Genomic DNA, 16,511 nt, shown 5'->3' on the forward strand with positions numbered 1-16,511 from the left:
ATACATTTTTATTTTATTTTTTTACCAGAAGACGCATGCGCAGTGACAGAGGCCTGAGCGCTCACCTTGGATGGGCGTGTCTCCTCTCTGGAAAGCTATAGCACCGCCCCCTGTGGCCCCTCCTTCGTTTAGCACAGATTAGGTAACAGTTACCGGCGGCGGCGCTTTCTATTACTGCTCTTCTTCTTCTTCTTCGTGTGGGATAGGAGCGAGGCTTGGAGCGGCGCTATGTCAATCAAGGTAATGTCTGTGCCTCCCTTACCCCTGGCTCTCCGATGGTACATGTGCCCATATCTACTGACAGCCTGCACTGCTCTCTCATGTGCCCCTGAGTTTGTCTGTGTCAGGCTTCATAGTCATTAGTACCTGTAGTGACAGTGACTTATCATAGTGGCTGAGCACAGTGTATGAGACTTTGGAAGGTTGTAACCCCAATAGTTAAAACGGGGAAAAATATACCTTTAATAAAATAATTTTGAAATATGTAATAAATCAGTATCAGAGACCCATCTACAGGATTACACTATTTATAAAGACTGGTAACTCTGTTCTAGGGCAGACAGCAATGGCTTTGTTCCTCAGTGTATGTATAGAGCGGATTAGTACATATATACACCTATAGTGGCTAATATGGTATGTTGCTGCCATAAGGCCCCCATACATCAACAATCGATTGTTGCAATTCTGCAATTTGCAATCTATTTGTGTTTAAAAACCTGCAATATATGGGCTTTACAGATCGCGGATTGCAACCAAAAAGTGATTGGAATTGTTAAATGAGATTGTCCAACATGTTGGAATCCACAGATCGATTGGGGCTGTAAATTGCTAGTGTATGACCATGATCAGCAGATTTGCAGACCATTACCAGTAAAATGATGGGCCTATCAAGATTGGCAGATCTGTGTTTGCTGCAATCGATCTGCAAACCACTGAAAAAGATCTGTAATGTATGGGTGCAGATTGCTAGATTGGGAAATCCTAACATCGGGCAATATATCTTCAAATTGTTAAATTGCGATTTTCAGATTGCTAATGTATGGGGGCCTTTACACAGAGGGACCTCTGCACGTAATCTTGCTCTCTAAGTGCATCGTTGTGCAAAATGCAATTCAAGGCACAATTAAGAGGGTGCAGGTGCTGGGTACTCTGAGTAGAATGTACCTAGGTGTTCCTAATACCTGCTAGGGATGTAACACCAAGCCAGGTAACATGCGGCGTATCTGGTGGCAGTACAACAAAAGAAGCACTTGAAACCGTGTGTTAGACGTGTCCAAGGTAACATTGAGGGTGGGAGGCCTAGAGTTCCTGGCTTCTCTTGAACCTTGACCTTGTGAGGTATAGCCACATATATTTCTGTAAGTCTCTAAAAATTGCAGCAGGTTGGTCCTCAAGAATTGACTATTATATGAATATAGGTAATATCATCTTGATGGCAAGAGACCGATATGAGGCATGCAACAATGCTAGGTACAGATGAGTATTCTGTAAATATCCCAAGTCATATGAAGCATTGTGATGTGAGACAGTAATTACAGGTCACCAGAGAAGAGACTTGCAGGGGGACTGAGTAAGGGAGGGAGGCCGTTCTATGTTATCAGTTGGTTAACGCTTGGGAGTTTGAATTGTGCATTTCTGTCAAACACTACATTATGTGAGGAGATCTATGTCAGTAAAGGTAGGTTCTTTATGGGGAGGTGAAGTTTGCTTCCCATCCCCTCTTTGGAATTCGTTCCTAAGCTCTGAATTCCCCCTCAGTGAGCCCCCCTGTTCATTCATCTTTAGCCTCACCTTCTAAATGCCAGAAATGCGGTTTGATGATGTGTGATGGGGCACACGCCCAATATCACTCTGCAAAAAGACAAGTCGTCACCAGAGCCTGCAGTTTTCTCTCCTTCCTCATGTGAATTATTAGTTTAGTGTAGTGAACCACTTCAGATTTTTTTAGTCTCCCTGCTCACCTAGATGCCCTTCTAATGTGCTGAGGGCTCTCTCGAGAGCAGGGAACGAACCAAGAGTTTTATATATTTGTGTTGAGTCTCCTATATCCAAAATACTTGGCACTAGGGGTATTTTGGATAACGGAATATTCTGTATTTTGGAATAATTGCATACCATAATGAAATATCTTGGAAATAGGACCCCAATATACTCACAGAATACATTTATGTGTTATATCCACCTTATACACACAGCCTGCAGGTCATTTTATACAATATTTTCAATAATTATGTGGCTAAAGCAAGGTTTGTGTACAGAAATGAAATTCTTTTATGTTTCATATACACCCTATACACACAGCCTGAAGGTAATTGTATATAATATTTTTAATAATTTGTGCCTTAGACAAAGTTTGTGCACATTGAACCATCAAAAGTCAAAGGTTTCATTATCTCAGTCATGCCAAAATAATTCCGTATTTTGGAATATTTGGATATGGGAGACTCAACTCGTGTGTGTGGATGTGTGTGTGTGTGTGTGTGTGTGTATGTGTATGTATATATATATATATATATATATATATATATATATATATATAATGTGTGTGTGTGTGTATATATATATATATATTAATATAATATAATTTTTTATTTTTTTTAAATGTCTCCATTGTCAAAGGTATATTTGTTACCCTTCTGAAATGCAGAATATAGAGTAACTTTACATTAAAGCTATAGATAACATTTGTAAAAATATGAAAGAGGGTGGCAGAAATGTGTGAATGTTCCAAAGAATGAGTTTTGTCTTTTAAAATAACAGATTATATAGTAATGCTAATAGTTATCTAAGGCATTTTACATAACCTGAACAGGAGGTATGGTGCCGCTACTAAGGTGATTCATGTGTCACTTTTACATAATGGTACTTGTGACTGTCATGAATATTTATAAATGCACAATGTAAGCTTCTTTGTTCATGTGGCTACATCAGCAGTTATTAACCGTGTCATCTTGTTCTTTCTCTTTAAGGTTGGAGATCCTCTTCCAGATGTCCAAGTGTACGATGGTGGCCCAGGAAACAAGACCAGCATGAGGGATGTGTTTGGTAACAAGAAGGGTGTACTCTTTGGTGTTCCAGGGGCTTTCACTCCAGGCTGCTCCAAAGTGAGTTCATGCTGTCATAGCTATAGAGTTGAGCATATGACAATTCCCACTGTGTGATCTGGGAATGGAAGATAGGAGAGGCATATCCCACTGACCAACACACTAACATTAGAATGTATTTCAGGAACGCTGTACTTAGTGTGATTGCACAGAACGTCACAGAGAAAACTTGTAGCCGCATTTAATTCAGTAAGACCTATGAGGAAATGGGCATTACTTGATTTCCAGTGGTTTTTTTATTGCCACACTTATAAGTAGAAACATGTTTCTTAATCACTGGAACAACGGACACATGAGATGAGCAGTTTATTTGACAAATCTAGTTGTTTAGTTGCTTCTCAAATTTAAAATTAATTTACCCTGACTTGAAGGGTAATAGAACCATAGTTTAAGAGTATCTGGTTTGTTCAAAACCTATTACATAATTGTGCATGGTGTCTGTCTGGCGCAGAAAATAATACCAAATGAGAAAGAAAACAGAAAAAGAAACTCTGTTGTGCGAGCACTCTTATGTTAGATTGTTGTGGACAGAACATATAAGTGTGTCCTTAAAAATTAACTTTTATTATATGTATCTAAAAGGAACCAGAAAAAAGTATACACATACACTATACCAAGTACATAAGACAATACACATAGTATAGATACAAAGTAGATAAGAAATAGATAGCACCCTGAGACTGGCGAAATATGAGAAAAATATATACAATTTAAATAGGTACCATATCAAATACATAAGACAATACCAGACAATACACAAAATACAAATACATAAAAAGTGAAATTGTACCCTGAGACTGGCGAAATATTGGAATAATAAATACCTTGTAATAAGGTTAATAACTAATGACTGTTCGTATAATCTTGTAGCAGTAGTACCCGAAAATATTTTAGTTAAAAATGAATAGTGGGTATGAGAAAATTCAGTAAAGTCTAGGCATAGAGTTGCTTCTCCTCCTCGCCTATGCTATGAGCTATCTATGAGGAGTGAGAGATTACCGGAGGACAAATTGCCTGTGGAAACAACAGACTAACAGGGACGTTGCTCACATTTCATTTCTGCTTTCGAGTGTCATACTTAAAGCATCGGACACTCAATGAGAGAATTACTATAATGAGATAGCCCGCAGTTAATAGAAATTTCAGAAAAGTAGATAAAGTGGGTGGGATGTCACATTAAATCATATAATTACCACTTAAAACAAGGATATCAGTCACAACCACCTTTCAGACTAATGTCTGATTATTCATATATTCCTGAAAGGACCTTCCCCATTGGCTGTATATTTTATCCACAGGTCTGCTGTATGTTAATTAATCATGGATTAGAAGATGAATAATGACAAAGACAACAAGAGTGATACATACAATTCACACATAAAGAACACAGATGCTATATACTAATCTATTGCCTCTGTTGTATTCAAAAGGCAGAAGTATCCACATCTAAAATTTATTAACACCACTATGAATCACTCATATCAGTCAAAAAGTGATTTAGGTTATATGATTGGATGAAAAATTACTGTTTCTAAACATATAGTAACTGCTTTTGTATATACATCAGCAGATGCAAAAATTAAGAAGGTATATAGCTTTATGCTCAGTGTTTATCTATGATCATAGAAAATAATACTCTGTTACCATAAATTTAATGGGGGTAACATATATTCTACAAGGGTATTAAGGAAAGATAGACACAACTACCACAAATGTTTCTGTGTACATTCAATGTAATATCATCCTCTTGAACATGAAAGGGTAACAACAGTAGATGTATATAAATTCTGTAAAATCTATGTCAGGATAGAGTATGGCTCGTAGATATAACCATTTGTGAAACCATATTCTATCTACGAGCCATACTCTATCCTGACATAGATTTTACAGAATTTATATACATCTACTGTTGTTACCCTTTCATGTTCAAGAGGATGATATTACATTGAATGTACACAGAAACATTTGTGGTAGTTGTGTCTATCTTTCCTTAATACCCTTGTAGAATATATGTTACCCCCATTAAATTTATGGTAACAGAGTATTATTTTCTATGATCATAGATAAACACTGAGCATAAAGCTATATACCTTCTTAATTTTTGCATCTGCTGATGTATATACAAAAGCAGTTACTATATGTTTAGAAACAGTAATTTTTCATCCAATCATATAACCTAAATCACTTTTTGACTGATATGAGTGATTCATAGTGGTGTTAATAAATTTTAGATGTGGATACTTCTGCCTTTTGAATACAACAGAGGCAATAGATTAGTATATAGCATCTGTGTTCTTTATGTGTGAATTGTATGTATCACTCTTGTTGTCTTTGTCATTATTCATCTTCTAATCCATGATTAATTAACATACAGCAGACCTGTGGATAAAATATACAGCCAATGGGGAAGGTCCTTTCAGGAATATATGAATAATCAGACATTAGTCTGAAAGGTGGTTGTGACTGATATCCTTGTTTTAAGTGGTAATTATATGATTTAATGTGACATCCCACCCACTTTATCTACTTTTCTGAAATTTCTATTATCTGCGGGCTATCTCATTATAGTAATTCTCTCATTGAGTGTCCGATGCTTTAAGTATGACACTCGAAAGCAGAAATGAAATGTGAGCAACGTCCCTGTTAGTCTGTTGTTTCCACAGGCAATTTGTCCTCCGGTAATCTCTCACTCCTCATAGATAGCTCATAGCATAGGCGAGGAGGAGAAGCAACTCTATGCCTAGACTTTACTGAATTTTCTCATACCCACTATTCATTTTTAACTAAAATATTTTCGGGTACTACTGCTACAAGATTATACGAACAGTCATTAGTTACTAACCTTATTACAAGGTATTTATTATTCCAATATTTCGCCAGTCTCAGGGTACAATTTCACTTTTTATGTATTTGTATTTTGTGTATTGTCTTATGTATTTGATATGGTACCTATTTAAATTGTATATATTTTTCTCATATTTCGCCAGTCTCAGGGTGCTATCTATTTCTTATCTACTTTGTATCTATACTATGTGTATTGTCTTATGTACTTGGTATAGTGTATGTGTATACTTTTTTTTCTGGTTCTTTTTAGATATATATAATAAAAGTTAATTTTTAAGGACACACTTATATGTTCTGTCCACAACAATCTAACATAAGAGTGCTCGCACAACAGAGTTTCTTTTTCTGTTTTCTTTCTCATTTGATTGCTATATGACTCTAGTGAGCACCACCACTTCTCATTTACCTAAACCACTTTATCAGCGGTACTATTGGGTGAGATTAGTGGTATTTCTGAATATGTACAGATATATGTACATATAGGTAAAGCTATACCGTTAATTATATTACTATATTATCGTTTTTGCCTGTGCGACGAGTCCTCCCATCCCCTATTTCCCCTATTACAAATTGCAGAAAATAATACATAAACACAGCCTGAATAGAGGCAGCAACTTGTACAAGAAACCAAGAGGGACTAAATCACACTTAGGGAGAATTCAGTTAGAAGCGAGGCGATGTAGCTCCCAGAGTGTCTGGAGCTATTCAGTTGCTCACATTGTGAGGTTTCAGCAGAAATCAGCACTAACTAGTGCCTCGGGTTAGTCGCGATGTTACGGCATGAGGTAACCGCTTCGTGTTGACACTTATGTCCTAAAATGCAGTTTACTTCGACTAAGCCCCAGGCATATGTCGAGGAAAATGGCATCTCCTGACTTAACTGGATTTGCAATTGAATAGCTTGAGCTACATCCCTTTGCTTCTAATTGACTTCCTCCCTAATGCTGGGCATACACTGTACAATTATCTGTCAGATATCTGTCCAATCTGGCTGGTTGGAATGAAAGCCTGGTAATGTATGGGAGCAAATGACAATAGAAATTTGCTTCCAAACACTAGATAACGGACCAGAGTTTCCATCCCACCAGACAGATTTGACAGATAATTGTACAGTGTATGCCCAGCATTAGAGGCAATAAATATGAAAAGAGGTCTGACAGAGAGAAAAGGACAGACAGAGAAATTAAGGGGCAAAAAGAGAGTAGGTGGGAAGGAAAACAGACACAGGATAGAGGGGTGGCAGGTGCTGACAGACATTTGAGAGAAAGGTGGGGAAGAGAGACTGAGACTGGATAATAGGGGCAGAGTGTCTGAGAAAGGGGAGAGAGAGACGGGAAGGTGGGGAAAAGAGGAAAAAAACCTGCAGTGATAACAGGCACAATAGGTAGTGACCCATTGAATGACACGTAAAGAAATGCTAGTTAACAATATTGATTCATTGTTTAAAATCATGTTTCTGGCTGCACCCGTCTCGCTGTACTTGCTGTCATAGATGGAACACCTGATTATGATCATTGTCCTGTGATTGCAGCTGTCTGAGAAGGAACTTGTGCAATAAGGGTCTGTCAGTAACAGACCCAGCTGGCATCTATTATATGCACTGAATCCGCTTCCAACCTGTCAGCTGCCAGTTTAGAAGGTGACGTTCTCATGAATATGGAGACTCTTCCCACAAAATATGTCTCCATTGTCTGTAGGTGGCAGGCCCACAGGATCATACTTTTTATAAGCCGGTTACCAGGGAATCCACTTGTTGACCATAACCCGTGGTATACTGTTTTTATGCGTTAACAAGAAAAAAAATTATGGACAAAATCCATTAACTAAATATATGTTTGTATGTTTTCTTGTTTTTAAACTCTAAAATGTATATTTTACATAAGATAACTGTATTTACTGGTGTTATCTATAATCTCTAGTCTGACTGTACTACAAAGTGTATGATTTACTGTATTTATATAATATAATTTAGGCAGTTAACATTTGGTTATCTAGTAATAAATTTTCCACACAATGACATCTTTACTGCAAAGCCATGACGTGGTGAGATAAAATATCGATCTTGTGTGCATTTTCTCCACTTATCTTGCAATTCCTCTGATGCAATGCCGTCATTTATAACCTTAATAACAGTTATTGCATATAGCGCCAACATATTGCGCAGCAATTAACGGAGAATATTTAATCTTCCACATTGGCTGGTAGGAGGAGCTTACATCCTGTATTTCCTACCACACACACATTGTACGGTTCAATTTGTCAGAAACCAATTACCCCAACAATTTGTGTAAGCAGTGTGGTAGCAAACCGCAGCACCTGGAGGAAACCCACAGAAACGCAGGGAGAACATACTAACCTTAAAGAATCTCTTGCATAACATTTCAATGACCACTCTGAAATCCTGCTGGTTTTATCACCACAAATTCTGCCAGAGTGTTCCTTATTTAGCAGTGCTGTTATTTTCCATGTGACGCTGCATCAGTATATCGTCAATCGTTTCTTTCATGGTTTTTGTACAATTGCTGGGGGTGGACAAAGAAAAGAAGGCTGAGTGAAGAATAGGGAATTGCAAAGCGCACATACACAGATTTGTATTCACAGTATGTATTTGCATAAACATGTTTTGCTCTATAAACTGCACCAGTTTGTAAAGCAAAATGTTTTGCACTGAAGTAAACCTATTCGTAAATGAGGCATGCGTTTGTGTGGTTAAGCATTCAGTACTATGTCTTTATGGTGTAAACTGTGATACATAGGTCTTCATTAGCTAGGAGAATACTTGAGCACATCATGAATATGAATAAATCGTTGCTGGGTTTAACATACCTGTTCTTTTCTGTATCTCAGACACACTTGCCGGGGTACGTAAGTCAGGCGGAGGATCTGAAATCCCATGGGGTGGAAGTTCTTGCTTGCATCTCGGTCAATGATCCCTTCGTTGTGTCAGAATGGGGGAAAGTGCATGGCGCAGATGGGAAGGTAAAAGGAAAAATAACTTTTTATTTGTAAATACTGGTATAAAAGTACATAGGTGGTTCTACCAATAACAAAACTTTCTGAAATAGTCTCCAGAATGATTCATCATGTAATCTGCTGTACGGAAGAAAACAATCAAGGATAATTAAATTATACATATCTATGTTCTGATATAGTATTTTTCAATTGACTGCAGAAACCTCACTAGGCAAAACAGTACATTACTGAACAAACAAGCTTTATGACCTCTAATTTATTGCTGGCTCATGTATTTTTTAGTATTGGATTCCCAGCTTCGACTTGTTACCTAGCTCCTAATGTCATGATCATTTTTGCGTCTCCTGTGTTAGGTGCCACTATGCAGGCCATGAAGAGGTATGCCCAAAATTTAAAAGAGCAATGCTTTTTACTAGCCATATTTAGCTAGTAAAATCAATGCCCTTTTAAATTTCAACTGGAAGCTCTTGGGTTTTGAACCTGATGCTTGGTAATTAAACCCCTAAATGTGTAGATGACTCTGAATAGTATTTTAGAACAGAGGGAAAGGCAGCACAAGAGTTAAATAGAGATCAGACAGGCTGTTGTGTAACTCCAGAAATTGGCTTGCTTCCACCTCTGTGGAACGTGTTGTGTAACCTCAGTGAACAAGGAAAGAACAGGCGATTCATCGGCTATTCTATCACTGCTGTCAATTTGTAACCGGTTACACTGACTTTAGAATGCATGAAAAGATCATATTTAACGTATTATGTTTCTCGATTTGGTGTTTTAACCTACTTTGAGAGCAAGCAGAGTTTGTAAAGTGAGGAATAGAGAAGACAGGACAAGACAAAGGAACCTGTTTGGTCAGGGGACACAAGGAAACGAGAATAACTTCCTGTCTTTCTGTGATGTCCCATCAAAACTTTGAAACTTTTTTTAGACTGTTGTCTAAAAGTAAACTACTATCTTGGCATTTTATATCTTTTAACCATGTGTGTTTTCTACTGCATGTACTCTTTTGCTTGTTTAAACTGTTTTTAGTATGTTAAGCAAAATGTTAGAACCTTCAACTATCTATAGTGCAACATATGTTTAGTTGATCAAACAGACAGTAATAGCAACAAGATAAGTTTTAAGATGCATTTATCCTCTATTATAAGTTTGCATATTGTAGCAACATAGTTGAACACTGTACATCCTATCAGAAAAAGTATAACATTCATTATCATAATTATCCTCATTCAGAAAATAATGGTTAGAGTTTTGATGCTTTTCAAGAGTATAAATAATAGTAATGTGTTATGCTCTATCTATTGTCTAACAGTCTAATCCTTCTGTAGGTTTGTATGTTAGCTGATCCAACGGGAGCCTTTGCCAAGGTAATTTCTGTGTATGTAAGTCACACCCTATAAATAATTATAGCAGCGTCTGCAGCTTTTTTTGCCATCTAGCTTACATAAGATGAGTTTGTGTAGACTATTTCCTGTGCTTTAGTAAGGAAACCTCATTTTACATATGTACATATTGGAGAGCTTTATAAACATTTTGTACAGAATAACTAAATAAATGCTTTGCCCTATGGGAATATTCAGCTAGAGTTTAGAAATGAAAGAAAACCACTGATTGGCCAACATAGATTACAGTACCTTTTATACATAGTTTTATTAATGTGCATAAACATACTGGATAATACATTAGTGGATTGATTTGTGGTTTTTGTTTCAATCAGATGGTTTACTCTGCAGCATGAGGGCAGAGAAGTAGTATTTCCATGGTTTCATAAATTCTGCCTTGGTACTATAAGTCATGTTCCAATGACCTATATAGCACTCAAAAGTGCTGAACTACTCCCTATCCTCCTACAGCCACACTATCACTACCGTGCATACCAGGGGCAGATGTGTGGGGCTATGCAGAGCAATGGTGAATATGACATACCTCTGCTGGGCAGACAATGCAGCCTCCATTGGGAAGGCGGGACAGAACCCTCAAATTGGTCCTGCCGGAATCGGGAGGGGAGGTGATATGCAGTATACGGTCACAAGGGAAAGCTCTGTTAGATTTTTGAATGACCCCACAAGGTGCTGCACAAAACCATTTCTGTAAGATTATAGGCAACTAATAGCTGACCACTGTTCATTAGTGATGGGGATACATTGTCAAATACTCTTCATTTTGGGTGTGGAAACATATTTGGGAATATAAAAAGTGCTTTTTCTTATTAGACCAATTGGTATTTTAGCTTTAGTGTCCCTTTTATTTTGTAACAAGAGATCTTTACTTCCAGACAGGCATACAGAAAATAGACACAGATACAGGACATGGTCTTATAAATTAGAACTATTAAGGTTTTTAATAACACAATGTGACAATTAAAAAAATAAAATAAATCAGACTTTTCTACAAAATGATCCTGCATAGCATATTAAAGTTAGTCTACATTTTATTTTGTGTACATACACTGAAGTGCCATGGGATAGATCCTGGTATTGCGCAGGGCCCCCTTTAGCCCCTCGAAGTGCAGCAACTTGATGTGGCATAGATTCCACAAGTGGACGGAAGACCCCTGGAGAGATGGTGACCCATGCCGTCTTGATAGCTTCCTAGGTGCAGAATCTTGGGTGCAAATAGGCCTTTCCACCAGATCCCATAAATGCTTGATTGAGTTCATGTTGGGTGAATTTGGTGGCCACACCATTTATCTGAACTCTCCAGAATGCTCCTCGAACCAATTCTGGACAACTTGGAGCATTATCCTGCTGGAATATTCCATTAGTGTGGGGGTACATGAAGCCCATTAAGGGCTGCAAATAGTCATCAGCTAATGCAACATAGCGGTTACTGGTCAATGACTTCAAGCGGACCCAACCTATGCCATGTGAACGCACCCCACACCATTATGGAACCGCCACCAGCCTCCACAGTGCCTTGTTGACAACTGGGATCCATGGCCTCATGGGGTCTGCGCCACTCCGGAACCGTGACCACGTCACATGTGGCCAGTCCTCTAAGGTCCAGTTAGCAACATTGCAAGCCCAGGTGAGGCACTGTCTGGTGTAGTAGTGTTAACAGAGGCACTCTGGTTGGTCTTCTGCTCCCATATCCCATGGAAGCTAAAGAACGCTGCACTGACCTGCTGGATATGAATCCGGTACCTCCTGCATAGAATGTGGATGTGATTTGAGCCAGTGTCACTTGTCTGTTACCACGGACAATTCTGGCTAGACGCTGCTGGTCACTATCATTAAGCACCCGTGGTCGGCCACTGCGTTGTCCACGGTGGGTGATATTGCCTTCCATGAGGTATTCCCGGTACACACATGACACAGTAGATCGAGGAATGTTGAATGCCCGCACAACTTCAGAAATGGAATGTCCCATCTGTCGGGCATCCTCCCCGTTAGAAAGCTGATAATTCATGTCTCCTTGCCATGAGCAGCCTAAGTGGTGATCAAACTGACTCACGATATGTCAGATTACAATTGATGCAGGTCTGGGCATTTCTAAGATGTCACAGTACGGTGACTCCACCTACCATTACCTAAAGCACTTTTTCACTTTTGTGTATGTATTGTTTATATTCGGTTATATGGTGTGTAGGCAGGTTGTAGCATGTCTAAGGAGGAATTCAATTTGCCATGGGACTTACTGCTGGATTTTTCCTGGGTTAAGTGCCTGGAGCTAAATTATATCCCGTGGTAAGGCATAGTTTCCGAATTAAGGGCCTGATTCAGCAGTGCATGCTGTTCGGGAATCTGCGCAGGAACATGATCCATTCTGCGCATGTGTCAGTGATTGCCAGTCTGCTGCCGTTTGTGGGCGGTGAGGGGGTGCGATGGCCTCCATTCCCCAAAATGGAGTCGTCACCGCCACTGGGAGGGGAGGAAATAGCCAGGATCTCCATCTGCTGAAGGAGATATCCTAACTTCTTCTTCTCAACTGCGGCGGCCGGCTGCGTGACCCCATGGGTCACCTTAGCCGGCCGATGTCCCGCAAAGTATCCGATGCTGCGTTGGACAACGCAGCTTGGGTACATAATGCAGCAAGGGGCGTGCTTGCGAGCAGCTTAGCTATTCCTTCTGAAGCTGAATCAGGCCCTAAGTTCCCAGAGCTATGCAATTACTGCGTGCAGTAAGTCAGAGGGTGCACTTAACATAGATTTCTGAGGTACGAACACCCACGGCAGTAATCGTATAGCTACGAGCTCATAAGCCAGGAGCTAAAAGCTGTTGGTGCCATGGCTAGTTGAATTCTCCCACTAAGCAGACATTGGTTCACTGTATATTATCCCTCAGGCTGCCGGACTACTTCTGGACAAAAAGGAGCTGGAAGATCTCTTTGGAAATAAGCGTTGTAAGAGGTGAGCCCAGCTAGAATGCCTAATATGCGACACACGTGCTATGGCAAAGCTATGGGACACATTTTTCCAGGCAACATACAGTTATTTAGGAGAGTAGCACTGCATTTGAACTGGAGCCACTACCTAGCTACTTACAGACATGTATAGGGAGAGCAGCAGAGTACCAGGCAAGTACTGGAAGTACGTCACCAACATATATATATCTGTGTGCTGTAGCACCTTTAGCGAGACCATGTCACAAGCCATTTGCTGCTGTCAGACTGAAGCTGGAAAAACCAATTGCAAAAGATAGCAGGCATGATCCCAGAATTTTTAAGAGGTACATATATATCAAGAGAATTAAAACCAATAACCGTGGGCTACTAAGTGATGAATTATTACAAGAAGTATAAAGAGAAAGTTAATGGTTGTTTTTTTTTCCCCCCTTATTTCTGTATTCACAAATGAGGATTACAGCAGGCAATTGCCTTTGCACACCACCAAATGTTGCTTGCCTAGGGCAGGAGGAAGTACATTTACACCTAATGTCCATCAAAGAAGGAATGCTGCACTAGGCTGTTAGTAACCCTGTCATCTATAGCCATATTATTGCTGTATGTCCATGAACGGGGTACTGCCACTGTACTGTCAGTAATGGTGTCATTCTTACAGAAAAGAAGTTGCTAAAAGTAAACGTGCACTCAACCTAATCTAATTTAGGAATAGGGTTAAAACCTTTAATGTATATTAAATTATTTTCAATATAAGTTATGCTGGGCATACACGGCCAGATAAAATGCCTGTCAGACCGACAGACATTTTATCTGGCAGCCTGCCAGCCGCAGATGTCGCCGGTATACACTGAGAGATTTCTCTCACAGTGTATCGACCCGACATCCGCGCTCCGCCCCCGGGGGAGGAGACATTTCCCTGTTCCTTCCGTAGGAAGGAACACAGGAAATGTCTGTCTGTCTGTCTGCTGCGCTGGGCATACTCTGCCCGATGCGGCCGACAGTTTACCGGGAAATATCGCATCGCAATGTTTAACCCTCGGTCGCCCCCCCACACGCTACAATTATCGGGGCGATCCGTGAATATCGGGCGGATCGTCCCGATAATTGTAGCGTGTATGGCCAGCATAAGACAAGTTCCTTAGAAACCAAAGCAAAATATTTAAAAACTAGTAGTAGTGTTAAAAATAAATAACACCTAATTAATGTACGCAAATTTTCCTTGTGTTTATACTCTTAAAGCCCCGTACACACTGTGCGATATATTTGATAATGATATCTTTCAACGCTGTATCGTTCAAATAGTCTAGTGTGTATGCACTTACAAACAAACGATGCGCGCTCCCATGGCTTGTTACTGATATCCCCAGTCGTCTATACATGCAGTCCAATCTGAGGATATCGCTAACTATGCCATGCTGCCGAATGCAGCATGGCGCCCCCCACCGTCGTTTGTTGTTGCCGGCACCCCCAGCAGGTCCGCCGCATCTGACATCGCTGGGTACACACATTGTCCAGTTTGTACCCAGTTGTGAATGGTGTTTTGACAGCTAAGACAGCAGTATATATTTAGAATCCTTACCAGAATTAATTAAGAACTATATTTGATAGATATAGTAGATGCATATCACACATAATTGCAACTATCTTGCATATTATTGCAATGCTAGCCATTGGGGACTAGTTCTATAGCCTAATTGCTGAACCCAAGGTTAGTATCCTGTAGGATCTAGACTTGTCTTTTCTCTATTAAACTGCATACACACACAACGATTTTTTGAACGATTATCGTTAAACGATATTGTTTAACGATAATCGTTCGAAAAAATCGTTCAAACGATGAACGATTATAGTTCATGCGCATTCACGTTTGTAGTTCAGTCAGACTTGTCAACTCAACGATTTTCAGTAAGGGAATATGCAAAAATCGTTTGTAGTTTAAAAAAATCGTTCATTACACTTTAAAAAATCTGACAGATAATCTGACAGAAGATCGTGCATAAAATTGTTGGTAACAAAATCGTTGTGTTTGTGTATGCAGCTTTACACACACAACTTTATTTTCTGTTTCCAGTGAAGCAGCTATTTTCCTCCTGATGAAGGAAGGTCACATAACTAACTTTCTTTTTCTTTTTTTCAGGTTTTCTCTTGTAGTTGAAAATGGGAAGGTTAAAGCAGTTAACATAGAAGAAGATGGAACAGGTCTAACATGTAGTCTGGCTGGAAACATAACGTCTCAGCTGTGAGATGGGTCGAAGCTTAAACAGGATTAGGTTTTGCTCTTTGGAGATATATAGCACGTCCTAAAATAATATCCTGATCAGTTATGTCAGATACCTCAATACGTAATAAAGAATACATTAAATACTTGTAATGTGCTTAATGTCCTATTTATACTGAAGGGTAATGCCTCACTTGACCAGAGAAGAACCTGATCAGTGTGTGCTTGTAGTTATGATAACCATGGTTCTGGTTTGCTTGGTGTGTATGGATCAGGATTTGGTTTGTAGCCTGGCCCCTCTATGAGATTTTTGGTGAATTAGAGGGCCAAAACATTGGGATTCGCTTAACCCATGCTGTAACTCCTAATAACCAGCTTTCAATGGTCTGACTACAGATAACTTAATCTGAGATTTAGTTATTTGCTGTGAGTCTGAACAGGTCATAAAAGTAGTAATTGCATCATAATAAATGAACTCTGAGTACTATTTGGTGATCACTGATGCAGTCTGAGATATAAGCCATAATATAGTTTTAGCTTGCAAAAGGCAAATGACATAGGTGCCAAACTCATTGGGTCGATTCATTTAACGTTCCCGGGGGAGTAAGTGTGGCTGTGTCACACTTATAATAGCTTTGGGTTTGCTGAAGTTTGTTCACCGTCCCATTGTGCGGTGTATAGGAATCAGCAAGGGGTGCGAGATCGGCTGCTGTTGCCAGAATTTCTACGCTGTTGCAATGGTAACTTGCACGTACTTTAATTGACCCCACTGGATAAAACTTTTGGATTGTTCTCACATTCCGGAAAATACCATATTTCAGCCTTTCTTTGTCGTGTTTTAAATTCATATTTCTGATTATTGAATTTGTATTTAAATTAGCAACCTGTTGTTATTCCTCTTATATGGTGCCACAAAGGGTCCGCAGCACCTTACAAAGTACATAAACCGAAATAGAGTGAACAAAACAAGAAAAAAAATAATCCTGATATGAAGTAAAACCACCATAAAATTCTATCAGGCCTGATGGTCGCTA

General features: G+C 39.3%; 1 protein-coding gene across 1 annotated transcript; it reads left to right on the forward strand.

The window, feature by feature from the left end:
* Positions 1–80: 80 nt before the first annotated feature.
* On the forward strand, positions 81–15,630 carry PRDX5 (peroxiredoxin 5). The gene is made up of 6 exons (XM_088480093.1): positions 81–240; positions 2,970–3,104; positions 8,796–8,927; positions 10,247–10,285; positions 13,202–13,266; positions 15,397–15,630. The coding sequence occupies exons 1-6, from the start codon at positions 229–231 to the stop codon at positions 15,500–15,502; spliced, it is 489 nt and encodes a 162-aa protein (XP_088336219.1). The 5' UTR covers positions 81–228; the 3' UTR covers positions 15,503–15,630.
* The last annotated feature ends 881 nt before the right edge of the window (positions 15,631–16,511 follow it).

Source organism: Taudactylus pleione, unplaced genomic scaffold, assembly GCF_031769625.1.
Source record: "Taudactylus pleione unplaced genomic scaffold, aTauple2 ptg000250l, whole genome shotgun sequence".
Taxonomy (NCBI): Eukaryota; Metazoa; Chordata; class Amphibia; order Anura; family Myobatrachidae; genus Taudactylus; species Taudactylus pleione.